The sequence below is a fragment of the Larimichthys crocea genome, chromosome XIX, assembly GCF_000972845.2.
Source record: "Larimichthys crocea isolate SSNF chromosome XIX, L_crocea_2.0, whole genome shotgun sequence".
NCBI classification, from domain to species: Eukaryota; Metazoa; Chordata; class Actinopteri; family Sciaenidae; genus Larimichthys; species Larimichthys crocea.
Genome location: NC_040029.1, coordinates 735,123 through 754,580, shown reverse-complemented (window position 1 = coordinate 754,580; position 19,458 = coordinate 735,123). Strand labels below are relative to the sequence as shown.

The 19,458-nt window shown below is 43.3% G+C and overlaps 2 protein-coding genes across 2 annotated transcripts in view; one reads left to right on the top strand and one right to left on the bottom strand.

Moving 5' to 3' along the window:
* The window catches only part of LOC104936516 (FERM, ARHGEF and pleckstrin domain-containing protein 1), a 48,481-nt gene extending 33,126 nt beyond the window's left edge, over window positions 1–15,355 (top strand). The window contains exons 14-28 of the mRNA XM_019258281.2: window positions 6,165–6,376; window positions 7,269–7,358; window positions 8,951–9,084; window positions 9,692–9,773; window positions 9,877–9,938; window positions 10,133–10,308; window positions 10,392–10,522; window positions 10,616–10,684; window positions 10,768–10,857; window positions 10,968–11,050; window positions 11,236–11,348; window positions 13,591–13,751; window positions 14,418–14,525; window positions 14,625–14,776; window positions 15,122–15,355. Of these exons, the coding sequence (XP_019113826.1) occupies window positions 6,165–6,376; window positions 7,269–7,358; window positions 8,951–9,084; window positions 9,692–9,773; window positions 9,877–9,938; window positions 10,133–10,308; window positions 10,392–10,522; window positions 10,616–10,684; window positions 10,768–10,857; window positions 10,968–11,050; window positions 11,236–11,348; window positions 13,591–13,751; window positions 14,418–14,525; window positions 14,625–14,776; window positions 15,122–15,197 (1,739 nt within the window). The 3' untranslated portion in view covers window positions 15,198–15,355. The remainder of the gene's footprint in view (window positions 1–6,164; window positions 6,377–7,268; window positions 7,359–8,950; window positions 9,085–9,691; window positions 9,774–9,876; window positions 9,939–10,132; window positions 10,309–10,391; window positions 10,523–10,615; window positions 10,685–10,767; window positions 10,858–10,967; window positions 11,051–11,235; window positions 11,349–13,590; window positions 13,752–14,417; window positions 14,526–14,624; window positions 14,777–15,121) is intronic.
* A 153-nt stretch (window positions 15,356–15,508) lies between these two features.
* On the bottom strand, window positions 15,509–18,525 carry LOC104936515 (gamma-glutamylaminecyclotransferase). Its single transcript, XM_010752562.3, has 2 exons — window positions 18,405–18,525; window positions 15,509–17,763 (listed from the first exon to the last, which is right to left on the bottom strand). The coding sequence occupies exons 1-2, from the start codon at window positions 18,438–18,440 to the stop codon at window positions 17,269–17,271; spliced, it is 531 nt and encodes a 176-aa protein (XP_010750864.3). The 5' UTR covers window positions 18,441–18,525; the 3' UTR covers window positions 15,509–17,268.
* Between the last annotated feature and the right edge of the window lie 933 nt (window positions 18,526–19,458).

Here is a 19,458-nt window from a genome sequence, read left to right as displayed (position 1 = left end):
GGGGCAAGCTGGAGGTCTGTTTGATGGTGCGAATGGGGTCTACCACACCAATCACCATGGGGTGATGCAGCAGCAGGGTATGATGGGTAGCAGAGGCACCGTAGATCAGTCTAACAAGTTTAATGTGAGTCACGAGATGACTGATGATGAAGTTTTGCCCAATGGAGGTTCGTTTCACGGCCGCCTCCCGCTCCACAGCACGCTCCTGGACGAAATCTTTCAAGGTCGAGACCGGCGAGTTGCGGCGGTAGGTCGTCCGTTAGGAACCGGCACTCGTAGTCAGTGCTCGAGCCCGGTGATCAGCAGCTTCCACCACCGCACGAGCTCTCTGAGTCACGCCGAGATGACAAACGGTCACGGTCAGCCGCCGCGCGGGCGTTGGGACGACGGCGGGCATTATTTCAGTAAACGTCCTGGGATTGTCCCGGTAGAAACTCCAACAGTCCCGCCGCCGCCGCCGTCCCAACCGCCAAACCACTACGGTAGCTACTCCCCAATCACGTCAAACCGCACGCCATCACACTTTGCCAAACCTTACAGCAACAACAACATGAGGAACCGCTCCGACACTGATCCGTTCATTCTCAGTCAGCTGACGTCCACCCCAATCCACCACCATGACCCTCATCACTCCGGGTTGCACGGCCAAGCCCCGTGTTCTGCCCCGATGGAGCGGAGAATGATAATAATGAACGGCAATCACGCAGGGAACCCTTTGGTTCCAGGTCAGGCGCGGTCCAATGCGGTGCAACAGTTATTTGGCCGCCAGGGGAAGCCCGGTAACAACGCAGCCCATAGCAACCACAACAACCTAAACCAGCCAGTCCAAATGATCGACGGATCTACCAGCAGCGGCACCGACACTAGCGACACAGAGTCGGACACTGGCAGCAGCTCGTACAGCCAGCCGTTGATGTATGGCAATCCCGTCGCCGTCAGTTCGATGAATTCGGTCAACTCGAACGGCGTGAACTCGTCGCCGCTGCCGCATAGCAAGTTCTCCTTCGGGAGCCTCCAGCTGGAGGAAGGGGAGGACGGCGAGGGAGAGGAAGAGGAAGGGTGTTACCGCTTTAACGAGGAGGATATCGGAGGGCGGGTTTTCAGCTGCTGAAGGGCGCGAAGATGCGCGAGTAGCTTGGGCATTATAATGCAAGAAATTATGGCGAAATCACAATGAAATTGAAGAATTGTTACTGATCCACACTAGGTTAGCTGTGAAGGTTCTAACATATTTTGTGAGTTTTTAATTTGTGAATAGAAACCCTTCCCCGACTTTAGACAAATCGATAACCCGTCCACCTTTTCTAAACCTCACGATCCCCATTTTTGTATATCGAATTTTTGTATGCAAACATTTAATCAAACTTTACATATCATAGTTTGTCAACCCCAAACGTCCGGCGATGGAAAATGTTTCAAGAAGTCTTCCTTCCGACGTGCCATAACTTTCAAAAACAACTGTATATTCAGTGTAGATGAGTAGAAATCTAAAGGAATACCTTCATGTGTACAGTTGTTGATTGATATTAATGAGGATTCTGCTGATTGTAGATCAATTTTGCCAACAATGTTTGCTTGTTGTTGAGATATTAAGGTGTTGAAGGAAGATGACGTTGATTTTAGGGGAGCTGTGCTGCCTTTATTGGCCGTCACCCCCTATTAAATCGGTTTGCTGTAGTTCTTGTAGCGTCCTAATGTAGCATTTTCTCTAAATCATAATTATTTGACTGTCGTCTTGTGCAATAGAAGGGCTTTAAAGTAATAGCTGGAGTTCATTAAGGGATTTCAATGGGAAGTTGTCATCTTTCGGAGATGATATATACACGGTTTGTCTTTGGAGAAGTCTGTGGTTGTTTGAACTGGGAGATATCACCCTTTAATTGTACAGTGTATTCGAATGTTGATTGTAGAGTAACAGACTTGACTTGTTAGATAAATGGTTAGTGTGTAAGCTGTGGGGATCTGCCGGGGGAGGAATGCTGTAGCTAACGGCCGGTCTTGCCTTTCTCATTTGGTTTTGGCTGAGCCGACGTCCTTTTTTCCCCCTTGGAGCACTTTTTTAATGCTTTTATTCGATTTCTCTCTCGTGTCTGTTGTGGGCAACTTGCACTGTAATTTGGATGTTTGTGGTAGAGGCTTTTTGTAGTGATGCTCTTTTTGTATTTACCATTAGCGGAGGGATAGATTTACATCGATTACACTGTTAGGGAGAGTATAAACACGGCCCTAACCTTTTTATATCTGTATTTTTGATAATAACTGAGGCTCCAGGTCGACTGAAGATGCATTATCTGCGCTCGTGCTACTTCTGTTGGTTGTTCATGAGCTTTTATTTCTTTCTATTGTTCTTTTACGCACATAATAATCAAACGCCAACCATCGTCCTTAAACCTGTGACCATCCATGGCTGTCTGCTTTGCTTGGCTTGGCCCCTGGCATGCACACACAATGTTATCTTTCACTTTCTCTGGACGCTGTTGCTCTCTTCCGATACAGTGCTGCTTATTAAAGGTGTGCCAGGCCATCCATCCCCGTCACTGTCATTTGCTGGCTGTCCGCTCACTGCTCACACATGCTTTTTTTTGTTTTCACTGGAACTATGAATTGGGATAAGTCAGTGAATTAAGAGGAAACAAATCAGCAGTGTCTGTATTTCCAAAGAACAAACCACCAACCCAACACTCAACCCAAAAGATCAACACTTTGGTTTATGACTAAACATCTTCAGCCTTAGTTGTACTTTTGCGTTTGTTGCTAATTAGCAAATGCTAACACACAAAACTATGATTGTGGGCAACTAGCTGAATATTAGCATGAAGAACCACTTTGTTTTTTGGAAATACAGAAATTAAGGTGGATTTTTAAGGTGGACAACTACCTACTAGCAGTACAAATTGTATTGTTAGCATGCATACTGGTTTGCGATCATGAATAATTGACTCACAGTGCATAGAAACACACATTTTTCTGCCCCCTAAAGCATTGATGTTATGGGTTTAATCTACAAACGTCAGAGGATCTTATCATGTGCAGTCGCCTTCTAAAGCCAAACAACTTTTTCTTTCCTCAGAGCTACTCCTTCTTCCTGAAACAAATGTTCACGCTTCATTCTTTGTAAATGCACTTGTTTTATCAGCATGTTTTCTGTTAGTGGGAGAGAGAGAAAAAAAAAAGCTGTTTTCTCGCCATTTCCCTTTTTTCTTTACTCTGAATGCATGTTAACCAGGCGAGCAAAGTCCCTGCTTTTCTGTCATTCTGCTCTGTTTTTACTCACTTTGTGTTTCTGTCATGGGCTTAAAATGTTTTTTGAATGTTTGAGAGGCTTTACGGTGCAGTATAACACAACTTAACAGCTGTAGAAACAAGAGTATTTGGTCACCGTCATGACTGATCAACCGCACCGCGTCTTTTTCAAATACTTAGAAACATTTTTAGCCCCAGGTTTCCTCACGGCGTACGAGGATAAAACACGACTGACTCAACTCCAGTCGTTCTTTTAAGAAGAGAGCGAGAGGGCGCAAGTAGACAGACACAAGTAAAGTGAAGCTTAATGCAAATGTAAGTGCAAAAAAACCCATAAAAAATAAAAAGATATCTTTTGAGAGATGATTTTATTTTGTAAGGTGTGAAAGTCTGAGTATTGTCAGGAGATGGACGCGCACATACACAAACACTGGAGTTGAGTCGGTCCTCCCTTTCACTGCCTATCACCAAATAGCACTTGCAGCAAGTCACTTACATTGTAATTTCAATGTACATACAGTAACAGACTGATAGATTGTGATTTTGTATTCATATTGTCAGTTGTATGTTAATTAATCAGAGCCAAATTTGCTAGATTACTTTACTTTAAAAGTAAAATGATTGTAGTTTCTTCTGCGGTGTACACACTGTGATCATGTGATCTTATTTGACTGATATCAAAGCCAACAATTGAACACTTTTGGAAATGCACTTATTAGATTTCTTGCCAAGAGATAGACGAGAAGATTGATACCGCTCTTATGCCTGTACGGTAAAGCCAACAGCTGGTTAGCTTAGCTTAAATTAGCTTAGCTTAGCACAAACACTGGAAGCAGAGGGAACAGGCTAGCCCGACTCCATCTAAACACAACAAAAAATATCTATTAAAAGACAACAAGTTGTGCTTTTATGGGGAATTTGTTTACTTTTGTTAACTTTGGGCGCTAGCAGTTCCCCCTGTTCCCAGTCTTTATGCTAAGCTAAGCTACACTAAGCTAACCAGCTTTGTATTCGCCGTATAGGCGTGTGAGATGTCAATCTTCTCGTCTAACTCTTGGCAACAGTCTCAGCAAGTGCGTTTCCTAAAATGTCAAACCATTTTCTTCAATTTAGATAATCAAAATGATACAAGTTGGCGTTTTAGCATCACATCTGTGCTTCTTTCTGTTTACATAACACACTTTTTTACTGACCGACTGACTTCTTTTGAAGGAGTAAACCAACTTTCTGGCTATTCTTCTAATTTCCTGGTGGCAGTTTTCGTTTGCGCGTTCTGTATTTACTTCAAGGTGCATGGACAAGCATTTGCAGCGTCTCTAAGGCATGAAATCACGATAAATACTGAACATGCAAAGGTCAAACTGCTGCCAGTCTGCTAAAAATTTATTTTTATTCCTTTTTCCAAGAGAACAAAATGATTTTTCCCTTAACACATACTCACTGTATGGCCTAAAGACGCACAGACTCACTGGTTTTCTTGTAACACTTTGTACTCCTGCTCACCTGTCCTTTTTATTTTCATCACAAAAGCACACTGGATTTATTTTCTTGTGACTTCTTTGAGGTTTTACTCTTTATATTTCTTTACCCTTCATCTCTCTTTTTAACACTGTAACTGATTGTGTGCACTAGTGTCAATAAAAAACAACCTTGTATGTTCGAAGAAAAGGGACTCCAGAATTTTCTGTAGAGGAAACCGATGTTCGATTACTCTACCTGTGTGTCTTGTGTTGTGGTAGCTAGATTGTAGAGTAGCGGTTGTTCGTCGTGTTCGTCGTCGTGCATGTGCACATGAATCGACCCGTTTCTGTTTGTGTTTCATGTTTTTTTTTCTAGTTTCTGTTTGCTCGTTTTTTGTTGGTGGTAAGTTCTTTTATAGCACCCACCGTCACAGATCTGCACTTGCCATGGTTTTTACCCATGATCCAGTTTGGTGTATAACAATGGACTCTTTGGAAACTTTGCAACCGGGCAAGTATACAGTCACAACTTAGTAGTACCTCTGTAGTGACTCTAGCTGTAGTGAAAAGTAGGTTTAACTCTGTATTCTTCTGTCCGGATGATGATATTCTCCCCTAAAAGTTGCAATCAGACTACGATCGCAGCTCGCACCACTATCACACATCTGTAGAAGATCATATCTGTGGTGCATTGTAAGGGAAATGTCTTTCAACTAGGCCCGAAACGATTAGTCCATTTGAGAAAGTTAACCTGCAACTATTTTGATAATCGTTTAAGCAGTAAAAGGCCAAATATTCTCTGGCTTCGGCTTCTCAAACGTGAAATGTGAGCGAGGATTTTGGACCGTTGAACCAAACGATTGATCGGTTGATCTGGAAAATAACCGGTGCATTAACTGATAGTGAAAGTTGGTTGCAGGCTTGTTTTTAAATACAAATATCTCTGGCTTACAGTGCGTTATAAAGATCATTTCTTTGCTCATAACCTTGACGCCTTCTCCTCTTACTTGCCCTTATAATGCACAGATATGCTCTTGCAATTAAACCTACAATCTGTAGCTCCTTACTAACATCTACCTCACATTTATTGTTTTTTCCCCTTCTAGACGAGGGTCCAAATAGAGGCATAGAGTAGTTGTAGGCTCCTTCTGAGTAGCATTTTTGTCATGTGGCGACCTGCCTGATCGAGTAACGTTGTATAACTTTGAAATTCAACGCCATACAGGTTGGTTTACATTTAGAGGGATTTTTCAGGGGATATGTTTAAACGCAGGAATCCTTTTTCCTCCTCTGAAAGTTGGCAGTGAATTTCATGAAAGTATCTTTTTTTTATGCTGTATGTGTAGATTTGATTTTAACCACCACCCTTATCCTTTCCTGCCATCTTCTTCCTTATCTCACTCTTTGTTCTATTCCTGTCCCCTTTTCCATTTTCCTATTTTCCTCTCCTCCCCTCTGCAGAAAGTCCCGGTTCAGAGGACTCTCCGGGAGGAAGCCCCCACGTGGTCCTTAATGGTAACGGCTCGGTGAACGGACAAGGGTTGGGCAACAGCGGTGTCCTCCTGGGTCCAGGTCCGAGTCCAGAGGGATGGCAGTTATCACCTCTCACCAGCCCGCTGCTCAATGACGCCGGGTGTGTCCGCAACGAGGATGAAGAGGAGGCGAGGAGGAAGGTGGGGATCCAGATAGGGAGAGGGTGGATGGGTGAACACTTTATCTTCATTGTACCATAAACAAATGAAGTGATTAGTAGCATGTTTCCAATCTAATTAAAGATCTACCTTCCTCTTCTTTCACTATCTGCTGTTATAAGCAACTCTGTTAGCTCTTTATATGTTGGAAGAACGGCAATTCATTTCAAGTCACTTTGACATTTATAGCCCAAAAATCACTAATTTGCACAGCTCATACCCTCCCAAACAAACCCCGGTAAATATGAAGCCCACAGCTAGTTAGCTTAGCTTAGCACAAAGACTGGAAGCAAAGGGAAGAGGCTAGCCTGACTCCATCTAAACACAACAAAAAATATCTATTAAAAGACGACAAGTTGTGCTTTTATCTGGAATTTGTTTACTTTTGTTAACTTTGGACAGGATAGCAGTTCCCCCTGTTCCCAGTCTTTATGCTAAGCTACGCTAAGCTAAGCTAACCAGCTTTGTAGTCACCATATAGGCATGTGAGATGTCAATCTTCTCGTCCAACTCTCGGCAACAATCTGAGCAAACGTATTTGTCAAAATGTCACACCGTTTTCTTCAATTCATATTAGATAAAGTAAAAGTTGGCGTTTCAGCATCACATCTGCGCTTCTTTCTGTTTCAAAAGACCGTTTTTACTGACCAATTGACTTCTTTTTAAGGAGTAAACAAACCTTTTGGTTATTCAGTTTTAGTTTGCACGTCCCCTATTTACTTCAAGGTGCATGGACAAGCATTTGCAGCATATCTAAAGCATGACAAGGTCAAACTGCTGCCCGTCTCGCTAAAGCTGTCTTCTGAGTTATTTCTGAGTGGATATGTGAATGGATGGACAGATGGATCGATCTTCTCTTTGTGTTTGTGTCCAGAAGTTTCCCACAGATAAGGCCTACTTCATCGCCAAGGAACTGTTGACCACGGAGCGGACCTACCTCAAAGACCTGCAGGTCATCACAGAGGTAAGGGATGAGTGTTTGTCCACTCGGTCTGAGCCTCCTCGTGCCATGTGGATGCGAACTTCTCAACAGCTTGAGAGCAAATCCATCTATGTTAAGACCAGGAGTTTGTTTTGCCAAGTGTAAACACATTCCCCACCAGGCCGTGAACCAAGGTCGGCCTCTTTCAAAGCCTTGATGCTGGTGGTTAATTCAAAGCCTGAATTTTGGGACTAATGTTAGTCTTTAAAAAGCTCATGTGAGTCACAGTTTAAAGAAATATCGGGAAAGTGAGCTCAGTTTGGTCGTCTTGAAGCCAAAATATTGGGACATGGAGCTTAGTCCAGCTCTCCTGAAAACAGGCTAGTTTGGCCTGTGAGTGTCGACATCTGAGGCTTTATGAACGTCATTCTTGTGCAGGACAGATGACAGATAAAAATCCAGCTATGCATCTTGTTTCCACACACCGTTAGCGCCCGGACTCGTCTGTTTACAAGTCAAAACCACTAAAATCGACACAGAGGAAACACTCACTCCGCAGCTTAAATCCTCTGGATGAAAGAGCAGCTTAATGTGGGTCAGACTTTGTCTTTTTATGTGAGCAAATGAGGAGCATGAGTTGAGACCACCAATTGGAAAAACACAGGTTGAAGTCCCTAAAGCAGCAAGCACCTGCCTGCTGAAGCCTCCGTCGCCTTAATGGTATTAGTTTGACCGTGACTTCTGACCTTGCTGTGGAGTTAATATCATATTTCCCCTCTCTTGTGTCTTTTTCTGCCTCTCAGCTGTTTTCCTTCACTAGTTTCCACCCTCTTTCATGTGGGAGGAAGGCGTGCGCTGCCACTTTTTTTCTCCAAAAACCTCTTAAATATTTTCTTTGGCTGGCACAGCTCGCCTCCTTCTTCCCTCCTTCTTCCCTCGCTGTCGCCCTTCCTTTCTCCTGCTGAGTCCTTCTGTGAAACAGCTGGACGGCCTCCTGTCTGCACTGTCTGTCATAACTGCTTGTGATTTACTCTGAACGGGGAATCTGACGCCTCCGTGTCAGGGGTTGTAGTGCACTCGCTCTGGCAGGAGGATCACGGTGATCCTCGGTGCAAACAAATATCATCCTGACCCACCGACCTCGTTTTCAGGGCGGCTCCTCATTTAAGTCACTGTCAGTGTCTGTTTGGGGGATTTCCATTTGAATGTGTGATATAGTGTATTATTTTGTTCTAAAGCATGATTTTATGATGCAGGTTTAGTCTTACTGTAACTAGGGCTGCAACTTTTATGATTTTCTCTGTTTTTTTGATAGATAAATAGCAGGAAATAGTGTAAAAATGCCTAAAAGTCCTGTTTTTTATCTAAAACAGTCCTCCAAAACCTCCAAATAAACAATTTATTATCATGTGAGACAGAAAATCAGCAAGATTTGAGAGCCTCACCTTCTCCTTCAACAAAAATATAATAACCAATCTATAAATGGAGCCCCAAAATCTCAGAAATCTGGCTTTCAGATATATCTGGTAAAGACATAAAATCACTGATCGACTGATTCCATTACAGCGAATGAAATAAGTTAGCTTTGAAAGCAACCCGTGTTCTCTGCTCTTACAACATTTGTTCTTCTGTAGTCATTCCAGGGTGTTGCGGGAAAAGATGAATCCTTCCCAGACTCTGTTAAAAACCTGATCTCCGCCAGCTACGATCCCGTCTACAAGTTTCACCAGGGATTCCTCAAAGAGGTGGAGCAGCGGCTGGCGCAGTGGTCAGTATCTATCTGCCTGTTGCCCATTCAGAAAACTGGAATGTTTGTTACGTATAAATGCACCTAAAAACTGCGTAGTAGACATTACATTGTATCCTACTTTACAGATGATTAAGTGAGTGCAGAAAAGTTGGAAAATGCTGCAGCAACATTCAGTCGAAATTCAAGAAATTAAATCGGATTACTGGATGTAAACAAAACAAATCTATCATTTGAAGACCAGATTAGTGTTTTTCTGACAGGCTTCACGTCAAGAAAGCATAAACACATTTTTTTAAATCACTTTTAAGTTGCAGAAGACCATCACAGCTAACCCAAACCATCCCTTCACCCTAGAGCTTTGCATGGGAACCGACATGTACATGCAAAATCCTCATTTCCTCCTATGGGAATCTTGTGTGTTATTTCTGTAATGACAGACAGGAGGATAACACACACACACATTTGGAGAGGGTCCAGTTAGATGAATGGGATTGTGGGAATTGAGTGAAGATTTTCCAGTCGTGCGCGGTCCAAACGTGACTCTGTCCTGACACCTACTGACGAATAAACGGTACTGCACGTTAAAGAAGATTTAAATTTCTCTCTCTGTTTCTTTCCTTTTTAGGGAGGGTCGTTCTAACGCCCACATTAAAGGAGACTATCAACGAATTGGTGACATTCTCCTGAAGAACATTCAGGGTCTGAGGGTAAAGATGCCCCTTTCCTCTTATTCTTTCCTTTTGCACCATGGCACCCCGTTGGATTTCAGGTGTAGAAATGTTGATTTTCGTTTCTTTTTTGCGTCTGCAGCAGTTGACGGTTCACCTTCAGAAACATTCAGAGTGTTTGGTCGAGCTGGAGCGGGCCTGTAGGTGAGTTAAAGGAGGCTACTGAATGTTATTTGCAACCCTGCGTCTTCACTGAGATGACTTTCTTGGCGTTTCTTGTGTTTTAAAGGTGAAATACTTGAATAATCTGTTTTAAAGTGAAGCTTTAGTTTCTATCTGCGGTCCTTGAGCAGGTTTAGTTTAACGTTATATATCGCTACTGCATTGCTGTCCGTCAGGTCAGGCCGGAAGGTGGAGGCTCTGTGTCGAGACTTCGAGCAGCAGAGAGTTTGCTACCTTCCCTTCAACATCTTCCTCCTGAGGCCTCTCCATCGCCTGCTGCACTACAAACTCATCCTGGAGAGGCTCTGCAAGCACTACCCGCCAACCCACGACGACTTCAGGGACTGCAGAGGTACAGTATCGCCGCCTTTGCTCCCTCATGTCGACTTGTTTCTCTTTCTTTTTAATAAAGTCATCTTGTCATCTTCCTTTTAGCGGGACTGGCCGACATCTCTGAGATGGTGGTGCAGCTCCAAGGCACCATGATGAAGATGGAGAACTTCCAGAAGCTTCTAGAGTTGAAGAAAGATCTGACCGGCATCGAGAACCTCGTCATCCCCGGCAGGGTTAGACTCTTTACAGTTTGTTGCTGTCTGTAGAAGTGACTGACTGACCTGCAAGATTTGGTTTGTGACGGTGTGTTTGTGTTTAACTCGCAGGAATTCATCAGGCTCGGCTGCCTCAGCAAGCTCTCGGGGAAAGGCCTTCAGCAGAGGATGTTCTTCCTGGTACGACATCTCCGCTGCTTTTCAAAGCAAAACTACTATCAGCGATAGCAAGAAATCTAACTTCTTCTCTTCGTCCTCTCCAGTTCAGCGATTCGTTGGTGTACACCAGTCGAGGAATGACCCCGTCCAACCAGTTCAAAGTTCACGGCCAGCTGCCCCTGTATGGCATGACGGTACGTGACCATATTCCCAACGTGCAACAATTTGAGCAACTCGCGGTCACATAATGGAACTTTATTCTTCAGTACATTGAAGTTTGATGATGACGTGTGTGTTTATGCAGATCAGAGAAAGTGAAGAAGAGTGGGGAGTGCCTCATTCGTTCACCTTGTTTGGACAGCGGCAGTCTGTTGTGGTGGCAGCCAGGTATACATGAACACACGTGAAGGCGTAATTATCGATCGATATCGAGTTGATTGGTCCGTAAAATCCTCGGATGTCTTGTTTAGCGCACAACCTGAAGTTTCCTGCAAATATTCACATATGAGAAGCTGAAATCCAACTTTGTCATCACCTATGTACAACCTCATTTTCTCTCCGTTTGCATCCAGCTGTGCGTCGGAGATGGAGCGGTGGGTGGAGGACATCAGGATGGCCATCGACCTGGCGGAGCAGAGCAGCAGCCCAGAAACTGATCTGCTGTCCACCAGCCTCTCTGACAACAGTAAGTCTCTTTCCCACTTTACAGAGTTTCTTTCACTTCTTTTTTTTAAAATTCTTCACACAGTTATTTCCGTAATTTGTCATGTGAACAACTGATTGCAACACCACGGCTGCCTTTCAGGAGAGACAGCCTCAAAATATGGACCGTTATCATGTCTCGCCTCCTCAAAAACACAAACTACTGAGCAACCTGACATTTATATTTAACCAATAAAGGTGCAACAAGTCAAGACAATCACGTTCAGGCCATTTGACCACATGTTCTGACACTAAAGCTTATTCTTACGATGCATACAATGTGCAGAGATTCGTTAATTCAGTGTTTTGTTCTTAAACGTGTCTTCATTAGATCTTTAATTTAAATTACAGCTTTAAGAGCGTCACTATAAGTTTGTATAAATGCGTCAAGTCGATTGCCAACACGTGTCCTAGCCAGTCAGGGAAACATTGATCTTTACAAGTGAAGATACCTCACCTCACTTCAGTTTTTTATTGATTTAGAGGATTTGAACCATGAACGACCGCTACTCTAACCTGCTAACTACTTCCTGCCAGCTTAATCAAAGTAATGCAGGACTGTCTGACAACGATCAGTCCTAACAAGTCCCACAAGACAGTTTCTGGAACTGTTTCCACATGGGACTTGTTACCCATGATTGCTTAATGTGAGCTAGGATCTGTTGGCTGATATTTACTTTCATCAATATGGGAAATGGATCATCTTTTCACCTACAGTCCACATAACTGTGCAGCACTTCAATCCTTTCTTTCCCTCTACAAACGACAGATGGCTGCCATCAGCACCTCATGAATAATCCCTCTGAATTCTTCCAGGTTGTCTTTCATCATATTTTTAAAGTCACCCGATCTATGTAGGTCCAGGCTCCCCATCTGTCGCCCCCTTTTCTCTTCTTTTTTCTCATTCTTCATCTTAAAACGCTTGTCACAACTTTCAATGAAGCCTCCGCCCGGTGACCTTTGGTTTGACGTCTTCATTGTCCCCACAGCTAAATCACCTGCTATGTACATTTATAACTCAAACTGCTGCAGAGTATTGGCTTACACGTAATAACAAAAGGGGGAGTTTTTTTCTCCTTTCTTTGGTCCAGACTGTTTTGAAATGACTTTGAACGCTTTGTTCTGCGAGATCTGCAGCCATGTTTAAACCAAACTTGTGCTAACTGGTGTCATGGCTCGCTTGTTTAGCTGTTTCCAAACAGAGTGAATCTATTAAAACCAGATTTTTGCTACAGAACTACGTCCAAGTCTTGTTATAAAAGGGTCAGCGACCTCAAAAAAACCCAAAGCAGGAGGTTCAAACCAATGCTCTGGATCCATTCGAGTGGCCACGTGGCAATTCCCACTTCGAGCTACAGTTTAAATGCAGAACATCAGCCAGTCATGCGAAACAAAACGAGATAACAAAACACTGAAGAGCCTGTTTGTCTGGGGTTTATCCTGTCCAGCACGTTCTGGGAAGAATCTCATGAGATGCCAAGAAAACATTGTTGTAGTTCATTGTTGTAGTCATCTTTTTGTACCCAGTATTCAGAGCTCTACATGCTAAAAAAACCCAGGACACACAATGTTGATACTAATTATCTCTAATCCCTCAACAGCCAATAAAGTTGTAATATATTCTTTTAAAGCTTAAATATTGTGTGCTGTTATAAGATAGAGCCCTGACAAAAGGCTAACAGACAAGCCAAAACAGCTAATTACAATAAATAATACTGAAGTTAGATAAATAAATAATGGAATTTATCTAATTGGTGGTAAAAGAGAAACTTATGAAGCTGTATTTATTCAGCTAACCATATTTTTCATTGGTTTTTCAATATTTTTTGATTTGACTGACAATGTTTGTCTACATTTTGTGAAGATAAGAGGAGGTTAATACTAAAACATGAAGTGTATTTGTCTGTAAACACAGATGATATTATATTTTAAAGACTAATTGTCTTGAATATGAAGCCATAAGATATTATATTTTAAAGACTAATTGTCTTGAATATGAAGCCATAATGTACTTTATCTTCAAGCTAATAGTGTTATGTCTTTAAAATCTCATCTTTAACCTTTTATTAGTCATTATGCAGACGACTCACCACTTTATTTTATGTATATTTTTATTTATTAATAACATATATACACTTTTATATATAAATAAATAAGTTTTATTAAATGGTGGATAGTTTAATGTGTACATTGTTCTCTCTGCTAACCATCATGTCGTTCTCCAGAGCTGTCGGAGGACGGTGGAGCTGAGGTGGAGTCGGAGGAGGAGCTCTGCGGCTCGCGCTCGTCTCTGGAGCGCCAGGGTCACCGTGGTAACACCACCGTGCACGTCTGCTGGCATCGCAACACCAGCGTGTCCATGGTGGACTTTAGCGTCGCTGTGGAGGTACCGGACTGTGTTTGTGTCTCTTTAAACGTCCTCTCCACACGTCAGCCTTGAAGCTTGTGTGTTGAGTGTTTGTCCAGTGTGTTTAGCTCTGTGTGTCTCTCCACAGGCAAAGGACCATTGATTCAATGTCCTTTGTCTCACTTTTCTCATGTTTTTGTCCTTTTCTGTCCTCTATACCTCCATCTTTACCTCTCTTTCCTGTCTCCACCCCCCATTGTCGTCTGTTTGTCTCTCTGCTGACATTAAGAGGCCAGTAGTAGTCCGGCCTGTGAGTTGATGAGGCCCCTCAGCAGACTTCAGGGGCCCGTGTCTTTCTCTGTGGTTTGCTGGTACTGAACACACAGCCTGTCCTTTAGTGACACCTACTGGAGCAGAGAGGTACTGCAACAGCGACAATGTATTGATCCTTATTGGGAGAACTACATGATCTGATAAATGGATAAATAGAGAGGACTAAGATTCCTAAATGTTACAACTTCCTGCCAGATAAACCTGGAAGAGAGTTTCTAAAATTATATATCCTTTAAGTGTGGATACGGGGTGTGTTATTGTCATGTTTTGCATGCGTGTAATTAGTCTTTTCCTCCCATTTTCTAACACTTTAATTGGAACCAGTGATTTCATGTCACTTTATTTGACCTCAGGTGTCTTTTGTGTTTGCAGAACCAGCTCTCAGGTAACCTGCTGAGGAAGTTTAAGAACAGTAACGGCTGGCAGAAACTCTGGGTGGTCTTCACCAACTTCAGCCTCTTCTTCTACAAGTCACACCAGGTGAGATACGGCGATCAAACGTTGGCAGACTTTGGGTCAGTTTACAGTGTCGGTGATGTAAAGATCTCCTTGTGGTTCTTGTGGTCCGTCTTCTCGCAGGATGACTACCCCCTGGCCAGCCTCCCTCTGCTGGGCTACTCCGTTACCGTCCCGTCTGAGTCGGAGAACATCCACAAGGACTACGTCTTCAAGCTCCACTTTAAATCCCACGTCTACTACTTCAGATCAGAGAGCGAGTACACTTTTGAGAGGTATGCTACTTTGGGTGATCCTCGATGGGGGTTGAACACAACACTCTATTCTTTGACGTCAAGGAAAGATAACTAATTATAGCAGAGAACAAGCAGACCTTTCGGGAATTCAAGGTGAAAAGCTTTCTTTTGAGCCAATATTCGCAGACTAACTACCTGCATTTAACCTTTTGGCACTGCCACCTGTCGGAAAGAACAAAGATATGTGTGTGCCTGTATTTTAGCACTTAAGAGCAAATATAAACACAACTTTAATGTAGGCTAACATATAAATGGCTCTCACGGTGCTAAAGTTCAGCACTAATGGCTGTAAACCTGTCATGTCCTTGTTTTGCTCACCTCCAGGTGGATGGAGGTGATCCGAAGCGCCACCTGCTCCGCCAGCCGTTTGCTGCCAAGCACCAGGAAAGACCTTTACTGATGAATCCGCCTCCCTCGGCTCTCCTCCTCCTCCTCTGCTGCACCGAGAGACTCTCGCCAGGGAGGAGATCTGAACTTCAGGCTGCACAAACAAACAGAAAAGACTCTCATTATAGAATCACACAGCGTGCGCTCGACTCCACGCTAATTAATACCTCTGAAAACACACTCACACACACATCGCTCAGAGGTCCTCCCACTTCACCTCCAACCCTCTTACTCCACACTTCCTGCACCACTAGTGTCTGATTAGAGACAAACTGTCTGCGATGGCAGTCGTCCACGACGTACTTCATAATTAACTTTTATTTTCCGCGCCGCGCAGGCTGCACAGGCGACTGGTTCCTTCACACGACTGTCAGAGTGAAGTTCACATGCACACACGTACGATTTAATATTCACCCCCAACGATGTTTCCCGTTTACAGTGAGTTGGATTTTATCTTTACGATTAACCTGAATGAAATAAAAACGGGGTTTACCAAGAAGTATTTTAGACACTGAAGCAGGAGTTTCCGATTCGTAACGAGGATAAAAAAATGTACGTGAAACGCTCAACCTAAACCTGGATTTTAAAGTATTTGTGGAGAACGGTGTGTATGTGAACACACTCATGTGTTGTCTGACAATCTGTATAAAAATTAGATGAATTAAATGTGATGCCAGTTTGGACACAGTTAGAAAAAAAACATCCATCTTTTCTTTTCTTTCTTTGTAAGGCGACTTTTTGTACAGTACTTTGATACACTGTGAAATGTTTTTTTTGTTGTTGTTTCTCATGTTTTCTTTTTTCAAACTTCCAAACTGCTTCCGACGCCAACAGAGATTTCACTGGTTCGTTTGCCAAATATCTTCTTCTTCTCCTTCTTCTGTATTCCTCCAGATTTTCTGGATTTTAATATTCTAAATAAAGATGAGAAAAGATTGTGTTCATATGGAGAAAAAAAAAACGACTCATAGGTGGATGTGTTGGGTTTTTATATAGTTTTAAAGGACAGAGCGACAGATGAGAACAGGATGACATGACAAAGAGGAAGATGATGATTTTGACAAGAAACAGCGTCGGGTGTTACCAATGACACGGATTAAGGTTCAATTCCATTTATTGCACCACAGCAGCACCTTGACAACGACCTCCTACGGTCTTTCCTAAACACTTTTTCTTGACCTCGATGGAAAACGTCACGAGGTCAAGGAAAGATGCAAAGGTGATTTCATAAGGAGTTAGGAGAACACGACTACGCCATCATGCGACGACGGAACTACAAATTTAAGAGGATGGACTACAAAACATACTGCTGTCACGTGGAATTATGGGTCGAGGTGACCTCCTTTACTTTCATCAAGGATAGTCCGGTGTTTCCTCTGCTAAAGGAGATAGGAAAGGGAGCACTCAAACTCCTTTCCTTTAACATTTAGAGAATTCAAACAGCTTTTACTCAGTAAGAAACCTTCTTCAGCAAGATAGACCCTTGGACTTTATTAGCATCATTGGTGACACCTGTCTTTACTCTCTTTACAAATAAGTTTTAAGTCGACTTTGTTGTCCAACTTCAGAAATCTTAAGTATGGGTGGCGTGCACGCCGTCAACAGCATCACACTATTCATGTGATGAAGTGTACAGTACGGTAAAGTCGGACTGTTTTAAACCCAGGAATGCAGTCTGGCAGGTCGAGGTCGTTGCTATGAAACATGATAAAGCCTTTAATTTGTTTAACAGTTACACAAAGCCTGCTGCTGCTTCTCAGGAGATCTCATTTCACAGTGACACACAGTACAACCGGTTTTTATATATATCTATATATGCAACTACAGAGCGTGACAGTGAGGCGATCTCCTTTAGGCTACTTCTGTTGTAATATGTGCATTGGCTCAGTTAATCAAACAGAGCTGACACTTACATGTCAGCTAAAGTGCATTATGATGATTGTTTTTAAAGATGCAGCACATGCCGCAGGTCGGACGTGGACCGCAACACACCCACAAATCAAAAAGATTTTCAAAATAAGACATAAGGAGTGTGTTTAGGTGAGATTTCCTTGAGATGTTCTCCTTCGCCTGCGCCGCTCTCCTCAGTCTCGTCCTTCTCTGGTCACATATTGAAGCCCGTGATCTCCATACGAGTCATAGCTCTCGTAGTTGGGCAGCGACGGCCATTCTGGCTCATACGTGGTCGTGCTGTACACAAACGCCTCTACTTTGCTGCCCGCTGCCGGCTTCTTCTCTCCGCCTGCATCTCCGACCCACTCCTTCACCTCCAGCTCGACCAGAGTCCGCTGATACATGGTGGGAACCCCTTCGAAGGCGTCCAGGAATTTCAGCATCGGGTCATCCACCTTGTAGATCTCGCCCTGGACTCTGCGACCCTGGCCAGGGATGTTGAGGAGGAAGGGGATGTTGTACTTGTTGGCAATCACCAGCGGGTACTTCTGGGTGGTGCAAGCCGAGGCGAGGAACTCCGCCTTGCCGTTGGCGCTGTCGAACATGCGGTAGTAGTTGGGCTGCCCTTTCTTCAGGGTGCCGTAGACGAAGACGTGAGTCATGTGGGCGAGGGACGGCAGACACACCTTGAAGACAAAACAAAGAAAGACGAGTTGACGGCACAGTCTTTCACAATAAAAGACAGCAGGAGAATGCTGAAAGACACTAAAATGTGACCGAACATGGAGGTCTGGGGGCTTCTGCAGCGTCCACAATCTTGCTTTTCTTGACTAATTTGACTGCAGGGGATTATATTACAATAATAAAGTAATAATCTATCAGGAGATGACTTTAGGACAATGGGCATGCATGCAAACTTAAACCAGATTGAGTGTTTTAAGATGCAGAAGAGTCTCTGCGACCTTTAAGACCGGCTCTGGACTTTGTTATTGCATCAGGTCAATAATTAATTGACTGTATGTGATGATCTGTAACACCTCAGGCTATTAGAGTCGCTCAGGTAGGTATGTGCATGGTAACAGCGTTGCTTAATCTAAATCGTCGGAGCGTATTTGTGCAGAATTGATGGCGTGAAGAGTTTATATGTCACCATAAAGTCACATAAAATACAAAATACTCGAGTACAAAGTAGCTGCTGATAGCTTTATGCAATCCCTGCAAGTGGCAAAATGACGTTTGTGGCTGACAGACAGCTGCAGCGAGAAAACAGACGTCGCCTCTCCGATAAAAAGCACCTTAAAATGCCGGTAAATGAGGTAAGTCTCACCTGGGATGCAGCACAGAGGACGGATCGTACTTTCATTGAAGACGAGCAAAACCAGATTCAGAGCCAGGAGCTCTGCGCATGCGCGTTGAAGCCTCAGACGAGCTGTTGGAAATCAGACAGATGGCGCCAAAGAGACGAAGAAGTGACGTCAGACTTTACTCAGGTACAAGTTTGACCTGCGTGTACTTTGAGTATTTTATACACGTTTATCCTTCGATTGACTCATTTTTGGAGGTGCAATAATATCATGGGTCATTGTGGGTAACAGATCTTTTTACAGCAGCCATTTTAACATGAGAAAGACATGAGGTAGATAGGTACAGTAGATGGGTAGGAAGGAAGATACCATAGATGGGTAGGTAGGTAGGTAGGTAGGTAGGTAGGTAGATGGATAGGAGGGTAGGTAGGAAGATCGATAGGAGGGTAGGTAGGTAGGTAGGTAGGTAGGTAGGTAGGTAGGTAGGTAGGTAGGAAGATAGGTAGATGGATAGGAGGGTAGGTAGGTAGATGGGTGGGAGAGACGTTAGGTGGGTAGGTAGGTAGGTAGGTAGATGGATAGGAGGGTATGTAGATGGGTAGGTAGGTAGGAAGATAGGTAGATGGATAGTAGGGTAGGTAGGTAGGTAAGTAGGTAGGTAGATGAATAGGAAGGTAGGAGGGTAGGTAGGTAGGTAGGTAGGTAGGTAGGTAGGTAGGTAGGTAGGTAAGTAGGTAGTTAGGTTGGTATGTAGGTAAGTAGGTAGGTAGATGGATAAGAGGGTAGGTAGGTAGGTAGGTAGTGAGGTTGGTAAGTAGGTAGGTAGATGGATAGGAGGGTAGGTAGGTAGAAAGGTAGGTAAGTACGTTTTTTGGTATTTGTTGGTACTTATTTTGATGCTAGTAATCTAGTAATTTATTTGATTGTTTATTGAAGAAAATGTTTGTTTCTTTGTTAGGTGTTATGTTATTTATAATATATTATAAATAAACACTTCATCAGAAACACTGTAATGTACAATCAAATACAACCATAAATTCAACTTTGGACTGGACTGTTTCTAATATTTTGGCACCA

What these genes read in the sequence shown, in the direction of transcription:
- LOC104936515 (XM_010752562.3), bottom strand. Translation starts at nt 18,440, where the DNA reads ATGAAAGTACGATCCGTCCTCTGTGCTGCATCCCAG. An exon ending in TCCTCTGTGCTGCATCCCAG is followed by an intron (nt 17,764 to 18,404) that starts GTGAGACTTACC and finishes TTTGTCTTCAAG; the next exon opens with GTGTGTCTGCCGTCCCTCGC.